A 19,022-nucleotide genomic window follows, 5' to 3' on the forward strand; every position below is an offset into this window, starting at 1 on the left:
GAAGCCAAAGAATGATGGCACCTGCGGTCTCCAACACGGAAGCCACCAGCCTCATATAACTATTAAACATTTAGAATACGGCTGGTCCAAATGGAGATATGTTGTAAGTTCAGTAGGAAAGCCTGATTTGGGAGCGCCTAGGTGGCTCAGTTGGTTAAGGGTCCAACTCTTGATTTCGGCTCAGGTCATGATCTTGGGATCGTGAGATCGAACCCCAGGACCGGCTCCAGGCTGGGAGACGATTCTGCTTAAGATTCTCTCTCCCTGGCCCTCTGCCCTTCCCCACTCCCCACCTCTCTCTCTCTCCCCCTCTCTTAAAAATAAAAAAAAAAGGGGCGCCTGGGTGGCTCAGTGGGTTAAAGCCTCTGCCTTCGGCTCAGGTCATGATCTCAGGGTCCTGGGATCGAGCCCCACAACAGGTTCTCTGCTCAGTGGGGAGCCTGCTTCCTCCTCTCTCTCTCTGCCTGCCTCTCTGCTTACTTATGATCTCTCTCTCTGTCAAATAAATAAATAAATAAAATCTTTAAAAATAAATAAAAAAATAAAAAGCCTGATTTTGAAAACCTAGCACATAAAAAAGTAAAAATCTCATTAAAATTGTTTTACACTGATTACATATTAAAATGATTGACATTTTGGAGGCACTGTTATTTTAAGTGTAATGGGACTAATTTCACCTGTTTCTTTTTCCTTTTTTATATGGCTCCCAGAACATTTCAAATTACATGAATGGCTCATATTCGTGACTCAGATTATATTTCTATTGGACAGCTTTTATGGATACATTCTGACATGAAAATATGTCCATGCTATTTTGTAAAATTGAGATGTGATTCACATATCATAAAATTCACCCCTTAAAAGTGTACAATTCTGTGGTTTTCAGTGTATTCACGAAGTTGCGCAACCATCACTACTAATTCCAGAACATTTTCATCACCCTGAAAAGCCCTGTCCCTTATCATTAGCAGTCACTCCCCATTTGTTCATGCGATTTTGATTGGAAAAAAGCAACCTGCAGAACGGCATTACAGTATCAAGTGGGGTTTTATAAAAACTAACACATAGCATTACTAATATGTATGCATACCCACATTTGAAAATGCATTTTTTAAGTGTCTGGAATGAGGCACACCACACTGTTGGTGATGGTTATCTCTGGGGACTGGAGTTAGGGACGCAGAGAAAAAGGAGAGGGTGCTCACCCTTTATTTGCTATAGTTCTGTCCTGCTTTTGAGATTTAAAAAGATAATGAGTTGAATTCAAGCCTTAAATAACTCCTGGCCGACTTGGATAAATAACTTTTTCACGGCACTGTTAACAGACTGGCTTCAGCTGGAAGATGAAGGGCCTAGTTTCAGATCTACTTTTTATTCTGTGCTTTTAAAATAGAAAGTACAGATAGAGACGAGGTATTTTCCCTCTTAGCAACAGCAGGACCAAGGCCCAGGGCTTTCCCGCACAGACGCAGCCCGCCCGCCTCCTCCCAGGCCCGGGGCCCCTGGTTCGCAGCGAAGTGGGCTGAGCGCCCGGCGGGGGGCAGGACCCGGGGGCGGCCTCCCCAGGGCCCCGCCTGGAAAAGGGCAGCGGCTGCCTGCGCGCCTTGCTCCACAGTCCCCGCGGATGCTGGGAGCCCTGACCGGGAAGCGACGCGAGTCTGCGACCCCGGGGGCCTTATCCGCTGGAGAAGGGAGCGGTGCGACCTGCCGCGTATCTCTGGGCGGCGCCAGGCATCACCTCTCCGCAAAGGAGGGGGCCCTCCGACCCCTGTGCCGGGTGTGAGAGGATGCGGCGGGGACGCCAAGGGTTCGGGTCCCGGCGCTCCGGAGGCCGCACCCACCCTTTCCTGCGGCCGGGTGCAAGAGCCCAGACCCTCAACCCCGAGACGCGCCTCCCCCACCGCCATCCCCTGTCCTCTACCTCGGCCCCGGGCTCGGGGGTCAGGAAGAGCGCGAGCTCGCGCGCCCCGCTGCGCACGGACTCCGGCGGGTCGGCGTCCACGAGCAGCATCAGGAGCGCGACGGGGTCCAGCTGGAGGAGGCTGCGGGGGAGCCGGTGGCCGCGTCCCGGCCTCGGAGCCCCGCCCCCGACCGGCTGCATGCCCCGTGGCCCGCCTGGAGGAGGCGGGGCAGGTGCGCACCGGGCCTCGGCCCCCACACGCCTCCCCGAGCGCCGGGCCGAGTGGGCAGCGCCACCCAGTGGCGCGCGGTGCTCACTGCTCCCGGCCCTCGCACCACCTTGGTAAAGCAAAGCTTCTCAAACTCGCCTGCCCATTGCCATCACCTGGGACCCTTAGAACTTCCAAAGTCCCGCCCACACGCAGTCTCTGGGGTGGGGACCAGGGCACCAGTGTTTTTTGAAGTTCGCCTGATGATTCCAAAATACAGCCGAGTTTGAGAACCGCGCGTAGAGACCACCCCTTTTCCCTGGAATCCGGGCGGAGCCACGGTTCCCAGCATCCATGGCACTTTAGACTGCCCCGGGGAGCTTTCAAAAGCCCGGAAGCCGGGCCTCACCCGGGCCGATCCAGCCGGAACCCCTGGGGGTGGGGCTTGAGCATCAGTAGTTTTTAAAGCTCCCGGGTGTTTCCAGCATCCAGGATAGAGAACCGCCATCCAGAGGATCCTTTCATTTAAAGACCAAAGCCCCGCCCCCAAGGCCGCCCTAACTCCAGCATCTTGTTTGCGCCCGGCGGAGAGTCCTGGGAATTAGAGAAACCGGCCGTAGCAGCCTTTCCCTCCCAGGAGCAGCTTTTTAAAATAAACTCCCCAGGGAATTCGTAAATGTTCTAAGCTTGACCCCCCCCCCCCCATGCATACACAGTCAGCCCTGGGAGGCTTGTGTAGACCCTCTATAGAGGCTGAAGAGGGCGGGGTGCATCCCCTCCAAAAAAAAAACCCGAATAAGGAAAATCCAAAAAATGGTGAAGAGGTCTGGGGAAATCTAGAGTTCTCATTTTTCCTATGACGCCTTTTTTTTTTTTAATGTTGCATGCGTGGAACAAAATCAGGCTGGGCTTAGGGTTATTAATAAATATCGGCAACGCCCCCCATTCCTCGCTCCCCCACCCAATCCCGGTTAAATCTACATGTAGAGTTTATCTGACAACCCCAGGTAGGAGGCGTGAGCTCCTGCTCCCTCCGGCTTGTGGGTGATCTGTCCCCGTACAAGCTGTAAAATTCCCACTTCCACATCTGCTTCCCACTCATTTCTCCACATCTCGGCCCAAACATTCAGGCCTTCAGGTCAGGGTCGCTTTCTGGAAAAATCTTGGGAAAGATTTGGGCCGCATTTGTTAAAGGTCTTGATAGGAACTCACGGGACCTGAATGTTCATTACCGTCGTGATTTTCCTGACGCTCGGAGCCCTTCCTCTCATCACACAAGATCCCCAGGAACAAGACCAGACCCTCACCGCGACAGGCGGGCTGGGATCCTTAGGAAAGCCCAGGACTGACTTCAGATGACTTCAGCAAACTTCCCCCGGTGGATGAGACTCACGAACATAATGCTAACAAGGGGGGAAAAAAAAAAAAGTTGCAGAAGGCTCCGTAGGGCACTCTGCCATTAACATAAAGGTTTAAAAACATGCAAAACCACACTCTATATTGTGTATGGATACAGCCATATGGAGTAAAAGGCGAAAGCAGCGCCTGGGAGCGGTGCGAACCCCATTCAGGAAAGCGGTGGGGGGAGGGGATGGAGGCGGCTGAACGGGGTTTCAGTTAGATCCCTAACGTTGGTGGCTATCGGAGTTAAACCTACTGGATGCCCAGAATGACTCACTAAAAGCAAGGCAAATAAAAGGCCTGGGATATTGGCTGAAAGGGCAGGAGGCTCAGACCCCCTTGGCCCAGGAATTGGGGTGTCTGCGGAAGGATCCGGCCTCTTCCCCAGAGTCTCAGCGATTTCTACCCTGAGCTGAGTTGGCTAGCCAACAGTCATTTTGCTGTCAGGTTTCCCCCCACCCCGCCCCTAAATGTGTGATTATGCCTTAGAAACATTTTGCTAAAAATACAGATGCCCGGAGCCCTCCCCCAACTTTCTGAATCCGAATCTCTGAGGAGCTCCAGGCATCTGCCTCTTAACAGCCCCGCAGGTTCTTCTGATGCTCGCCAAAGTGTCAGAAGGACCCCTATTCGGGGGCTCCCTCTTGCTGCGGGCGTTACCCAGGGACCCTGGGGGAGGCCACGTCCATGGTTTTCAACGAAGGGGACTGAGTGTGGAACGATCTCCTGGCGGGTCGGTGGTGCCTGGCTGTGCCTCAGCGCCCTGCCCCCAGTTCCCAGCTCTTGGGTAGACCCAGGGGCAGGCAACACGCCTGAGGCCTGGCATGCAGCCTGCCAGGGCCGCACCCTGCCTAAACCAGTTTGAACCAGCTGCAGGGATGGAGCCGTGGCGTGTCCCCACGAGCTCCCTCTGGCGCCCAATCCGGGCTCCGAGCTTCGTTTCTGGTCTCCCGATTGGGAGTCCTCCGCGGGTGCGGGCAGCGGCCCCTCTCCCAGCCTGGGGGTGGGGGTGCCAGTGGTGGCCAGGCCCGCAAGGCTCCCTGGAGCCGTAGTAGGAGTCCCAAGCTGGGCCCCCGGGGTCACACAGCCTGCCACACCCCACCCCCATCTGGCTTCCCCTCCAGCTACAAAATGGTTGCTTGTTTGTGTCTTCTCAAGGTCACTTCTCCCAGTCCAGTACTTGGGCATACAGGGTTCAAGATTAGCAATGGTTCCCAAGCTTGGCAGCACCTCAGAAACTCCTGGGAAGCTTCCAGAAAATACTGATGCCCAGTCCCCACCCCAGAGATTGTGATTTAATTGGCCTGGGGCGTGGCCTCCGTCTGGGGACATTTAACAGATCCCCCAAGCGATTCTAATCTATACTCTTCCAGGGCTTGCTTAACTCTGTGGGCGCTGGTGACTGAAGGGTCCCTTGTATCTACCACAGTCCCCGTGGCCACCGTGTCCTTTGCACTTACGGCAGGCCAGGCGCTGTCCACAGAGACAGGACCTGTCGAATATCGGCCACACCCTGTGAGGTAGGTAGGTGGGCCTTGCTGTGAGCCCATTTCACAGATGAAGAAACTGTGACAGAAACAGAGAGGCTAAACCGCTTGCCCAGCATCATAACTATTATAAGCAAGAGCCAGGATTTAAGCTCAGACAATCCGATTCCAGAACCCACCTCCTTACCTGCCTCTCACACCATCCTGCCTCCTACAAGATAACTCCTTTGGGTTCCTATTGCTGCCTCCCTACTTGTAGCCTGGCCTGTTAGAAGAGCCTTGCTGCCCTGCCCGGTGCCAGCCTGCCCTCTTCAGTGCCTTCCCTCTACAGCACATTTTAGCCATCTTCCTTCTTGCTCAGAAACCTTCGGTGGCTACACCCCTGGCCCTGCCTTGCCAATCTGTTTTCTCTGCCTTTCTCCTTGAACCCTAAAATGACAAATGGGAGCCCATGGAGCAGGGGTCAGGAATCGGGGGAGTCAGGAGAGCCATGTGGAGTGTGAACCATATGGGGACCTCGCTCTTGGGGTCTCCTCATACTGCGTGCCCTGGGTGTCTTGCTTGCCTTATCTGAGTCCTGACCCTCCCCAAATTCCTTCTTTGAACCTAAACCCCACGTTAGGACCTGTGGGAAGTGATCAGGTCATGAGAGTAGAGCCCTTGGGAATGGGATGAGTGCCCTTATCCAAGTTGCCCCGGAGAGCTCCCTGCCCCTTCCACCAAGTGAGGACGCAGTGGGAAGCCAGCAGCCCAGAAGCTGGCTCTCACCAGACATGTAATCCGCTCGCTCCTCCAGCTTTCCAGCCTCTGGAACCACGAGAAATAACCGTTGTTTATAAGTCATGGTCTGTGGGATTTTGTGAGAGCACCCTGAACAGACTAAGACATCTGCATGTTTGATGTAGATAACATCATGTTTAAAGATATATCTTTTGGGGCGCCTGGGTGGCTCAGTGGGTTAAAGCCTCTGCCTTTGGCTCAGGTCATGATCCCTGGGATCGAGCCCCACATTGGACTCTCTGCTCAGCGGGGAGCCTGCTTCCTCCTCTCTCTGCCTCTCTGCCTACTTGTGACCTCTGTCTGTCAAATAAATAAATAAAATCTTAAAAAAATATATATCTTTTAATATGGTAGACTCTTTTTTTTTTTTTTTTAAGATTATTCGAGAGATGGGGCACCTGGGTGGCTCAGTGGCTTAAAGCCTCTACCTTGGGCTCAGGTCGTGATCCCAGGGTCCTGGGATTGAGCCCGCATCCGGCTCTCTGCTCGGCAGGGAGCCTGCTTCCTCCTCTCTCTGTCTCTCTGCCTGCCTCTCTGCCTACTTGTGATCTCTGTCTGTCAAATAAATAAATAAAATCTTAAAAAAAAAAAAAAAAAGGATTATTCGAGAGAGGGAGAGCTCCCGGTGGAGCAGCAGAGGGAGAGGGAGAGAGAGACTCTCCAGCAGGCTCTGCACTAAGCACGGAGCCCGACACGGGGCTCCATCTCACGACCCCGAGATCACAACCCGAGCCCAAACCAACAGTCAGATGCCTAGGCACCCCGACAGGGTGGTCTTTTACAGTTCATGTGGACTTTCAGACTCCTGGCCTCTCCTGACAAGAAAGGAAAGATCTGGAAACCACGAGCCCGCACTGGGACATGGCAGTACTTGGCCAGTGAAGGAGCTGCCCCAGTCTGCCAGTCTCCCACCCTCCACTGTCTCTAACTGACCTGTCGGCCCCTAGAGGTGTCTGGGTTTCGGCCCTCCCGGATCCCCTGGACACGGCCCCACATCTGTGCCCAGCATTCCCAGTCCGCAACGCCCTGCCTTCCCCGGAGCTGCCTCTGCCTGTCTTCAGGGACCCAGGATTCTCCGCTGCAAGCAGATGTGCCCTTTAGGCTTGCTTTCTGAGACCTTCCACCTTCGAAGTCTCAAATCCCCCCCCCCCCCCCCCCCCCCCCCCAGACAGCAAGTTCCCGGAGGACGGAGAATATATTCCATGCATTTTTTTTTCTTTTTTGCCGAGGGGGTCCAGTGGGCTGCCTTTGCACATAGGAAGTCCTCAATAAACACATATATCTAAAATTTGAAGTTCCTCTCCTGCTTAGCATCTCTGTTTCCCACTAGCAAACTAATTTAGAACATAACCCCTCTTCAAAGAGGCACAGTGAAAAACCAGGTTTTGAAATTGTCACCCGAGAGGGGCAGGACACAGCAAGAGCACGGTCCCATTCTTTGCCCGCAAAGGAAAGCTTGGAATTCTCTGCAGTCATTCGACAGGGTTTTTTTTTCCAACCTCTTTCCCTTCTAGAACAGAGCTACACAAAGGGTCTCTCAGAGCCTGGGAGGCAAGGGGCAAGGTTCAAACCGCTCGTCACATCCATGTCCGCATTTAGCTCTACAGCTAGAGCCAGCCTGGATTTGAGAAGCGAGAGGAGAATTCGGGGGTTTGGAGGAATAAGGACTTCTCCCCCTTCTTTCTCCTTCTTTCCTGGGGATCCCGGGTCATTTTCCCCAGCTCCAGCTACACAGGAGTGGGGGGAAGTTGCTGCTGGATGCACAGAGGTCCAAAGTGCGGGACTGGGTCACTGAGGTGTGAGCTGAGTGCTTCCGGGGACTTCTCTTTCGGGGCTCACAGCCGCCCCGAGCATTGCTCCACCTGGGGCCTGCCGGGTCTCAGGAGGAGAGCCCCGTGGGTTCTGGGATGCTAACACCCAGTGCATCCGACATCCCAGGCAGCAACTCCAGGGTGAGCTGGGGCAGCACCCGTCATCACACTTGGCATTTCTCAGCAAAATGTGTTAATATTCAAAGTGAGCTGAATAAAGGCTTTAAATAAGATGCAGGTCTGTTCAGCTTGGGCTTTGCTGGTCAATGAATGTCTGCTGAACTGAATGGGGAGGGAGGGTGATGGCTTTTAGAGTTTCCTGGATTTCAAAATTACAAAAAAGGTACTGTAGACTCATTTTCTGATTTTACGTTTGGGGAAACTGAGGCTCCATGGCCCAGGTGCATGCATGTAACAGTGAAGCAGAGTCAAGGTTTGGACCCACAGGCTTTCCAGGATCACATGTGGAGATGGATCAGAACACATCAGAAGACGCTAGGAAGCTAGCTAGCACTCTTTTTTTTTTTTTTTTTTTTTGCTAAAGATTTTATTTATTTATTTGACAGAGTGCGAGAGCACAAGCAGGGGGAGAGGCAGGCAGAGAGAGAGAGGGAGAAACAGACTCTCCGCTGAGCAGGGAGCTCAATATGGGACTGGATTCCAGGACCCTGGGATCATGACTTGAGCCAAAGGCAGGTATTAACCCACTGAGCCACCCAGGCGTGCCCCCCAAACAGTATTCTTTACACAATTTGGGACATCTGAATATATTTGCTTTTCTGTTTCAGGAATGTGTATCTCCGTTCACTAGGATTCAAAGGTCCTTTTCTGTCCTTGGAGCACATGGTACAGCCTTGTGCATACAGTAGGTACTCCATAAAGGATTCAGCTGCTCTATATGAAACCTGCTGTCATTTCAGCAGCAAACAAAAAGGCTGAGAGGGGCCGCAGGTTGTAGCAATGGCCCAAAATAAACACAACGAAATTGCCATTGGGGGTGGGGGGGAAGGCATTTCCCTTAATCACAATGTGGGAAACCCTGTCTTCAGCAGTTCAACTGACAAATACAGGGAATTTTTAAATTAGTCTGGAGTTTAACTTAAGAAGTGAAATAACACACCTGCTAAAAGGCAAATGAGAAAGAGGATGCTTTTCTGAAAAAATGCGGAGCAAAGAGCTAAAAGCAGAATGTCCTTTGGCCCCAGATGGCCCCTGCTGGGTACAGAGCGTAGCTTTGAGAGGGACCAGAGCCTGCGGGCTAACTGCACAGACTTCAGAGTCAAACCGGCCCCCCTAAAAGCCGCGTGACCTCGGTGGAGTTATCTTAATTTCTCTGTGCCTGAGTTTCCTCATCAGTAGAAGGGCATCCTGCGACCCCTTCCCGCTGCTGAAAAGATTCAACGAGCTCATCTCTGCAAACTGCGTCAGTGTCTGCAATACAGCTAATGTTCCATCAAGTCCACAGTACAAGTGGGCTATTGGCGAGGTAGAGTGTTTCCAAAGGAGGGCAAGGAAAATGGCCAGATAACAGGTGAAGCCGCCAGGCAAGGGATTTGTCACGGAGGATGCACTGGATACATCTCTGTTGAGACAAACCGAATAGAAAGTCCTGTCACGTGACGCCCGTTTGAAGGAGCTGGCGCTGTTCTGCGCGGAGAAAGCCTGGATTGTGGGAAGGAAGATCACGAGGAAGGAGTCAGTGAGTTCCGCCAGAGAGACAAAAAGCCGGAGAAACCCCACCCGCCCGGCGGCGCGGGCCGGTCTTTGCAAAGCGCTGGAGCGCCGCCGTGGGAAGGGCGCCCTCTGGTGTTGGCACTGCGCAGCGGCCGAAGGAGGCTGAGTCCTTCAGCAGGCCCCGAGGTTCCTGGCCCCTGGGGTCTCTGCACCTTGTGTAATCCCCACGTGTGGGTGGGATCAGTGGATATGACGCGATATGACTCCTGTGATTAGGTCACTGATTAGCTGGACTTCAGTGAATCAAAGGGAACATCCTGGGTGGGCCTGACCTAATCAGGTGGGCCCTGAAGGAGAGTTTGGAGGTCAGAGATGAGAGAAGTTCTAGAGAGAGACAGTCCTGCTGAGCTGGAAGAAGGCAGGCAGCCATGCTGCACACTGTCCATGGGGGCCATGGGGCAGGGGACTGCGGGCGCCCCCAGGACTCCTGCACTTTGGACCTATACCTGCGGGAACGGCAGCCTGAATGCATTTGGATGCCGACCCAGGCTGCCGAGAGCCCCTCGGAGTCAAGGACCCGGGTCGCCCACCTGGCCCATGGAAAGTGAAGTAACAGATGTGTGCCGTGTCAAGCCTCTAAGACTGTGGGAATTTGTTATGTAGCAGTAGAAACAGGTGCGGGGGCATGAGGGGTACCTGGACACGAGGGGAGAAGTTTCTAAAAGTGAGGCTTATGCTCCAAGTAGTGCGTCCCCACTGATGGGAAGTGGGACTCCCATCAGGCTGCCAAGTCCCTGTCCCCAGCACGTAGTAGAGATGGGGTTTCTGCTTGAGGTAGCCAGATGATCTGGGGTGGTGTAGAACGCTTCTGCTTTCGATGACAAAATGTCAACATGTAGATCGGCGCCTGTCAAGCAGGCATGCACCTGGTGAAGGACACACCCCCTGGGGATTTTGTGAAAGGAGCAGACTGTGATCAGACCAGAGACTGCCGCCCTTCCCGAGACGTGGACCAGAAGCCCGCAGGATTCCTGAGGGTCTCCAAGTGTTTCCTCTTCCAAGCATTTGCTTTTTATCTTTTTTCCAAGGCTGTGATGGGGTATCAAGTCCAGGAGAATATTAGCTCCAGGAGGACAGGAACCGAGTTTCCCTGTTCAGTGCTATGACCGCACCCCCGCCACAAAGTCTGCATTGTAAAAGGTTGACATGTTTCGAATGAATGAGGTTTGTGAATCACTTTTTAATAGCTTTATTGAGCTATAATTTGCATACCGTTCAGTTCATGTATTTAAAGAGCGCCATTCAATGGTGTATACTAAAGTATGTTCGCAGAGTTGTGTGACCATCATCACAATCGATTTTAGGATACTTTCATCACCCCAGAAAGAAACCCCACACTCCTTTGCCACCACTTGCCAGTCCTCCGTCTCTCCCTCTCCCCCCAGCCCCTGGCAACCACCAGTCTGCTTTCTGTCTCTCTGCATTTGTCTCTTCTGGACCTTCCATAGAAAGGTGCCATTCAGTGTGTGGCCTTTGTGACTGAGCGCTCCCATGGGACATAATGTCTTCAGATGCACTCCCTGTGGCAGCCCATATCCGTCCTTCGTGGCTTCGTGTCCGACTCTGTCATACGGATGTTCCACCGCTTGCTTTTCTTTCCTCAGTTGATGGCCATTTGGGCTGGTTATGGGACACTCTTTAATGGTCTCCAATGGTTACCAATTAGTAGACCATCTCTGTAGTCATGTTTTCTTCCTTCTCACCTTTTCTTGTCTGTTCTACTCATCAAAGTATCACCATATGAAAGGTTTTTTTGGGGTGCCTGGGTGGCTCAGTGGGTTAAAGCCTCTGCCTTTGGCTCGGGTCATAATCTCAGGGTTCTGGGATCAAACCACACATCAGGCTCTCTGCTCAGCAGGGAGCCTGCTCCCCACCCCCCACCCCCACCTGCTTCTCTGCCTACTTGTGATCTCCGTCTGTCAAATAAATAAAATCTTTTTTAGAAAAAAAGGTTTTTTTTGTTTTTGTTTTTGTTTTTGTTTTTATAAACAGCCTTTCACACACAAAAGATTGAGAAAGGCTGCTGTCTGGAGAAGGACCTGGACCACCCAGTAGAATATAAACTCAGAACAACTTCCTGGGGCACCTGGGTGGCTCAGTGGGTTAAAGCCTCTGCCTTCAGCTCGGGTCATGATCTCAGGGTCCTGGGATCAAGCCCCGCATTGGGCTCTCTGCTCAGCGAGGAGCCTGCTTCCCCTGCTCTCTCTGACTGCCTCTCTGCCTACTTGTGATCTCTCTCTCTGCCAAGTAAATGAATAAAATCTTAAAAAAAAAAAAAAAAGAATGAAGGTCTTTAAGAAAGAAAGAAAGAAAGAAAGAAAGAAAAAAGAAGAAGAAGAACTTTCCTGGAGGGAAACCTGGCTATCTGTATCAACTGTTTTATAATTTATGCACCACCCTAGATCCAGAAATTCCAATTCTAAGATCTTTCCCAAGAAAATAATCATGGTTGTGTTGTAAATCCTTAGAGGAGTTACAATAGGAGAAAATTAAGAAATAGTGTACATGGTGACCGACAGGGGAACTGGGAAGATAACTCAGGCAATGTCCATAGACAGACCTTGGGCAGCCATAAACGAGGAGTTGTAGATGAATATGTAATGAGGTGAAGAACTATTCACAATATGCTGAGTAAAAAAAAAGAAAGTTATAGGACTGTGCTGTTGGGTCTTATGTATGTAAAAGAAAAGGTCTACATCTGCACACACAACACCATGCTGACAGTGGCTATTTCCAAGCGGTGGTAATGCAGCGATTTTAATTTTCTTCTTCTAGATTTTGCCTGCAGTGAACATAGATTAATTTTTCAATGAGAAATACAAATGTTTTATTTAAAGAAGTTATTCCCCGCTCTCTTCCCACTTGTGCTCTCTCTCATGGGGTCTAATAAATAAATAAAATCTCAAAAAAATTACTTAGTGGTTGTAATAACTCCTTTCTAAAAGAACAGAGCATATACTGCCTAGGAAGATACTTCACAGAAAATGTGCAGGAACCTGAGGAAGGAAACTGTGAAACTCTAGTAAAGAACATGGAAGAGGAAGCAAGTGAGAGGATGGACACTGTGTTTACTGAAGAGGAGACTCCACTTTATAAAGCTGTTCTCCCATCAAATAATCCACACACTTAGCAAAATCTCCATCTAGGCCTGCAGTGGAATTTTTCTTTTGAAATATAACAAAAAGATCCCAATATCCACCTGCAAGAATTAACCATATCATATCTGACTGATCCTCAAAGACACTTTTCTTTCATATTTTAAGATTTTTAAAAAATGTATTTTTTTTTTGTCAGAGAGAGAGAGAGAGAGAGCGAGCACAGGCAGGCAGAGAGGCAGACAGAGAGAGAGGGGGAAGCAGGCTCCCCGCCGAGCAGAGAGCCCGATATGGGACTCGATCCCAGGACCCTGAGCTCATGACCTGAGCCAAAGGCAGAGGCTTAGCCATCTGAGCCACCCAGATGTCCCTAAATAAATAAAATCTTTAAAAATTTTAAAAATAAAATGTGAAAACCTGGATACAATGGACAATTTCCTAGGAAAATATAACTTGGAAAAATATAAAAAAATCTAAATAGACCGATTTCCCAGGAGAAATAGAGATAGTTGTCAAAGATCTATACCCCCAAGAGCATCAGGTACAAATGGTTTCACAAGGGAATCCTACAACATCTTTTTTTTTTTTTAAAGATTTTATTTATTTATTTGACAGAGATCACAAGTAGGCAGAGAGGCAGGCAGAGAGAGGGGGAAGCAGGGTCCCTGCTGATCAGAGAGCCCGATGTAGGGCTTGATCCCAGGACCCTGGGATCATGACCTGAGCCGAAGGCAGAGGCTTTAACCCACTGAGCCACCCAGGCACCCCTCCTACAACATCTTTAATTTATAAAAATATTCCAACATTATTTGAACTTCTTGAGAACACATAAAAATTTCTTTTCCTTCAAACTGTCTTCAAAAGTAAGCGTTAACCCTGATGCCAAAGTCAGACGAAAGTTACACGAAAAGGAAATGCAAATTTCCTCTTATGAATATTTATGCAAAAATATTGCATTAGGAAACAGAATCCAGTAGCACGTTAACAAATAATAATATAGCATAACCCAGTGAGGCTTATTCCAGGAAGACTGGTTCAATGTTAGAAAATCTCTTAAGAGAATTAATTCATATTAATAGATCCAAAGAGAAAAATTATTTTTTTAAAGCTGAAAGACATTTGACAAGATCTGGCATCCTTGTTTGATGAAAACAATCCTGAATACCCGAATATACACAAATAGACACACACACACACACACACACACACACACACACACACTATAGTAGGAATTGATGGATTTTAAAAACTTTTTATTATGGAGAATTTCAAGCATAAATAAAAGTTTTTTTTTAAGATTTTATTTATTATTTGACAGAGATCACAAGTAGGCAGAGAGGCAGGCAGAGAGAGAAGGGGAAGCAAGCTCCCCGCTGAGCAGAAAGCCCAATGTGGGGCTCGATCCCAGGACCCTGAGATCATGACCTGAGCCGAAGGCAGAGGCTTTAACCCACTGAGCCACCCAGGCGCCCCACTGTATATTTTCTAAAGCTTTTTTGTTGTTGTTTGAGCCACGTGAATTTTCCTTACCATTGCAATAATGAATTCTGTAAGAAGTAAAGAAAAATTGGGAGAAGCGAGAGGATTTGCCCTGTAGACGCTAAAGTGTATTTTAAAGCTTCAGGAATCAAAACAGTATGAAACGCTTCCAAAGGAGGCGAAGAGATCAGTAAAGGAGAATGAACAAACCCAAGAACATCGAAGAAGTGCGTCCATGGTCAGGGTGAGATTTCAGTTCGCTGAGAAAGCAGGGTCTCATTCGGTACATTATGGTAGAGTAACTGATGCGGGGGCACCTGGGTGGCTCAGTGGGTTAAAGCCTCTGCCTTCGGCTCAGGTCATGATCTCAGGGTCCTGGGATCGAGCCCCACATTGGGCTCTCTGCTCAGTGGGGAGCCTGCTTCCCCCTCTCTCTGCCTGCCTCTCTGCCTACTTGTGATCTCTGTCAAAAAATAAATAGGCTCCTGGGCACCTGGGTGGCTCAGTGGGTTAAGCCGCTGCCTTCAACTCAGGTCATGATCTCAGGGTCCTGGGATCGAGTCCCGCATCGGGCTCTGTGCTCGGTGGGGACCCTGTTCCCTCTCTCTCTCTCTGCCTGCCTCTCCATCTACTTGTGATCTCTGTCAAATAAATAAATAAAATCTTTAAAAATAAATAAATAAATAAATAAATAGGCTCTTTAAAAAAAAAAAAAAGAATAACTGATGGGACATTGAAAAACCAGACCTCCTTCACCTGACCATCAGATCATTTTCAGGTGGATTAAATATTTAAACGTAAAAAAAAAAAAATCGTAAAAGTACAATAACACTTGGGGTACACTCTGGGCAAATATTTATATAATTTGAGAGTGAAACTATAAGAGGAAAGAATAAAGGATCTTCCTATAGGAAATAAAAGATTCCTAAGCAATAAATACAAAAACCAAGGATAGACAGAGTAAGAAGCAAATGACTAATTAGGGAAAAATGACGGCCAAAATGTCAACTACCTGAATATATAAGACACTTGCACATGTCAAGAAAAGGCCAGGGGTGCCTAGCTGGCTTAGTCAGTAGAGCACGTGACTCTTGATCTCAGGGTCGTGAGTTCAATCCCTCTGTTGGGTGTGGAGCCCACTTAAAAAAAAAAAAAAGCCAGTATCTCAATTTATTAAATGTCACGCAAAGGACCCAAATAAAGAAGATAATAAATGGGGGCGCCTGGGTGGCTCAGTGGGTTAAAGCCTCTGCCTTCGGCTCAGGTTGTGATCCCAAGGGTCCTGGGATCGAGCCCCGCATCAGGCTCTCTGCTCAGCAGGGAGCCGGCATCCTCCTCTCTCTCGCCTGCCTCTCTGCCTACTTGTGATCTCTCTCTGTGTCAAATAAATAAATAAAATCTTAAAGAAAAAAAAAGAAGATAATAAATGAAACACAAATAAACAATTAAAAAAGAAAAAAAAAACCTTATCCTAATGATCAAAGATCTGCAAAGTAAAATAATGAAATGCTTTTTTTTTTAACTGAATAGGCAGAACATAAAAACAATAAATCTAGTGTTTTGGAGGGGAAAAGCTTCACACATACTCCGGGTAAAGATGTAAAGGAGAACACCCTTTCTGAAAGAAAAGTGGATATTTTCTTGAGCCAAATCCTCTCCTTCTCCAAAAAACACGTGTGCTTTGCCTTGATGATTCCTCTTCTGGGAATTTATCCTAAGGAAATAATCAAACAAAGAACAAAAACATGTATTTACAAAGCTGTTGCCCACAGCTCTGTTTACAACTGAGAAAAACTGGGGGTCCCTGGATGGCTCAGCCGGTTGGGTGGCTGACTCTGGGTTTCGGCTTGGGTCATGATCCTGGGGTCCTGGGATGGAACCCCGAGTCCTGCTGCATGCTCAGCGGGGAGTGGGCTTGTCCCTTTGCTGCCTGCACCTCTCCGCTGTGTGCACTCTCTCTCTCTCAAATTAATACACAAATAAAATCTTTATAATCAAGAGAAAATGAAAGGAGCTAACAATAGGGTATTGCTTTTCCAAAACGATGGCTCATCTGTACAATGAAATACGCTGAAGCCGTTGTTACAAATGATGCGAAGCTATTTTGACAGAGCAGAGATACTCACAATATATTGTCCTCTGAAGAAAGCAAACTACGGAATAATTTATATGTTGCTATGATCCTGGTTTTGTCGAAACACACATGAGGTAATATATATTGGTGTACATATGTACCAAAAAACTCAAGGGTGGTTATCTCTGAAAAGTGATTTTGGGGGGAGGTGACTTTTTTCTTTTATATATGCACTTTTTTTTTTTTTCTAAAATTTCTCCCGAAATCTTCAATCACTTCAGTGGACACTTGGCTTGCTTAAACAGTCTGCGTTTCATAAGCAAAGTTACACACGCAAATTCATGTTTCTCTTTCCTGGGTACGAGAATCTCTGAGCCCAGAGATGAATATATACAAAAAACTTCGCTTACGGTTTTTACTTTTGTTTCCAGTTGATGAGAAGAGCATCTAGGAACGAGTCCTTCAACAAGAAAAATGCAAAAACAATTAGCCTTAGGAAGAAAGGAGTAAAAATAAGCAGAATGTCTATTTGCCAAGGAGACAGTGGTTCGATGTTCTGAGAAGCCCTAATTGAGAGCCAACCACTGGGCTGGAAATGAGCATCCACTCAGGAATAAATTATGCATGGCCACTGTTAAATATTTCATCCGTCCTTCACCATTATTTGTCTTCACGTGGCTAAAAGAGGAAAGACATCATAAGCACTACGAGGCCGGTCATCCATCCTCTCCTAGAACGGCCACTAACATTCAAACACAAACCCTCCTGAAGAGGAAAAGCTCTGACCATGATTAAAATAAGAGATGACTCGGCAGGTCCATTTGGAGCCTCACATCTTGATTGAGGGATGTCAAGGTGACCTCATCTTCCACACTGTCTTCCTTCCAGATCCTGGGCGTTTTGCTTGGGTTAGCACGCTGTTGGAGAGAGAGACGTTTGTGAGTTCTTGGCGACGCCCAGGAGAAGGGCTTTTGTGTTTCTCTGTATCCACGCAGTGAGTGGAAAAAGCCAAGGAAGGTATTTGAGGAGTTGTCAGGAGCTGATGGAACCCATGCAGGCCTTGGCCACTTGGCCAGCTGCCCCAGCTGCCCTGCCTTCTCTGCTGGCTCTGTCCCTTGACCGTTGGTTCCTTCCCTCTCCCCTGGCCCCGTCTGCTTGGCTGCTGGAGGCACACGCCAGCCCCACTGGGCACAGGCCCTGTGAACCCCAGCCAAGACACCCTGGGGCTGCGGGAGGGACAGGCAGGCCGGCTCACTAGAAAAGCCTTCTGGTGTCGCAACTAAATGGCCAAGGTCTTAGGGCTGCCTTCTGCGGGGGACAGAAAATTTATGACGATGGCCATTTGGGGGTGAGGTTTATTTGGAATCCTTCCTCAAGCCTTGCCTGGCATTTTGTGGATGTGTGTACCAGAAATTTATTTTTACCTTCCGACAGACCAGAGGTGTGTGTGTGCGTGCGTGCGTGTGTGTGTGCGTGTGTATGTGTACATGCTTCTACCCGATTTAAAATCAACGAGTCAAAAGCTGTCTGTGTTTTTAGGTCAAGAGGGCTTTTGCACATTTTTCTGCTTTACCACACGGGAATTCAAACAAGTGGAGTCTGCACTTCTGTGCGTGCATTCTGCAATCCTCGAGGCGGGTTGCTCCTCAAGCGGGACTGACTCGAGGTTCTTTCTGCCTCCAGGGGATTGTGGGGCCGGTGTCTGGCCCACCCGAGACGCCCCACGGTCCAGCATGGCTGTTCCCGATCCTCGCTGGCATTACTGGAAGTCCTGCATCCTCAAGCCCTCTCCAAGCTCGCTGGACCCATGCTCTGCAGGCATTTCCCGAGTTAATGATTGAGTTTCTGAGTCACTCGGCATATAGGGTTTTGCCTGAGTCACCGTGGGCTCATACCTGAGACAGCTCCTGAAGGCCTCTGGGAATGTTGGAGAAAACCTGATTTGCAACTCACTAGCTCCCATAAATCGGAGGTTGGCCTGGCTGGCAGCCCCAGAGGCCCGGGAACAGGACCCCTATGTTGTCTCAGAACAGCACCGTGTTTCCTTGGAGCATAACCTGCTCTTTGTCAAAAGTAATGGGTGGGGGCGCCTGGGTGGCTCAGTGGGTTAAAGCCTCTGCCTTCAGCTCAGGTCATGATCCCAGGATCCTAGGATCGAGTCCCCCATCGGGCTCTCTGCTCGGCAAGGAGCCTGCCTCCCCCTCTCTCTCTGCCGCCTCTCTGCCTGCTTGTGATCTTTGTCTGTCAAATAAATAAATAAAATCTTAAAAAAAAAAAAAGAAGAAGAAGAAGCAATGGGTGAATGCCATTTCCTTGGGGTCCGTGCGCTGCTGTAGATGGCACGGGCGAGGAATGCCGCACAGATAGAATCAGGGGGTCGCACCGCGAGTCAAATTCCAGCCTTTCTCGTCCTTTCTTTCAGCACAGCACCTAGCCCAGAAATGCAGCCTGGGGTTTTCAGAGGCTTTTTCTCCACACACCTGGAAGCATCTGTGGGGGGTGTTAACCACAGTCGATCACACCGCAGTTCCGATAAGGCAGACTGGCCTACCCTGGAAGCAGGGTCCGCTGCAGAGGGGGCCGGAGCCTGCAGCTTCTTTTGCCAAGTGAGTGAGCAGTACAACGTATACGAGGGAGGCTTTTTGTCATTTTATGAATTTTAGAAGAAACGGGAGCCATGCCCATGAAAGCAGTGCTGAGCAGCACCGGAGAGGGACAGAGGGACTGCGTTGCATGTCAGAGCTCCCCGGACTTTAACGTGCTTAGGAATCACTTGGGGGGATCGGGCTGAGAAGCACAAGGCCGGGCCCCACCAGCGGAGCTTCTAGTTGGTAGAACTGAGGTGGGCCCGACACCTGCGTTTCTAACGCGGGCCCGGGGGATGCCGATGCTGCTGTTCTGGGGGCCACACCGTGCGCTGGTCACTCAGTCCCTCTGGGCCTCGGCCAGCTCCCTGAGAAATGGACAGAAAGGCTAACGTTGGCTGAGCGCCTCTTAAGCCTTAGGTACTGTTCCCAACCCTTGGGACACATTACTTAGTTCCCTCCTCACAG

At 49.6% G+C, this 19,022-nt stretch overlaps 1 protein-coding gene across 2 annotated transcripts in view; it reads right to left on the minus strand.

The window, feature by feature from the left end:
• The window catches only part of BCAS4 (breast carcinoma amplified sequence 4), a 55,529-nt gene extending 53,346 nt beyond the window's left edge, over window positions 1-2,183 (minus strand). Inside the window, exon 1 of one of the 2 annotated variants that reach the window (XM_032878978.1) lies at window positions 1,922-2,164. In XM_032878978.1, coding sequence (XP_032734869.1) covers window positions 1,922-2,101 — 180 coding nt within the window. In that variant the 5' untranslated portion in view covers window positions 2,102-2,164. Of the gene's footprint in view, window positions 1-1,921 lie in introns of both variants that reach the window. The other variant, XM_032878979.1, reaches the window with a different exon arrangement.
• Between the last annotated feature and the right edge of the window lie 16,839 nt (window positions 2,184-19,022).

Source organism: Lontra canadensis, unplaced genomic scaffold, assembly GCF_010015895.1.
Source record: "Lontra canadensis isolate GAN:19392208 unplaced genomic scaffold, GSC_riverotter_1.0 scaffold65, whole genome shotgun sequence".
NCBI lineage: Eukaryota > Metazoa > Chordata > Mammalia > Carnivora > Mustelidae > Lontra > Lontra canadensis.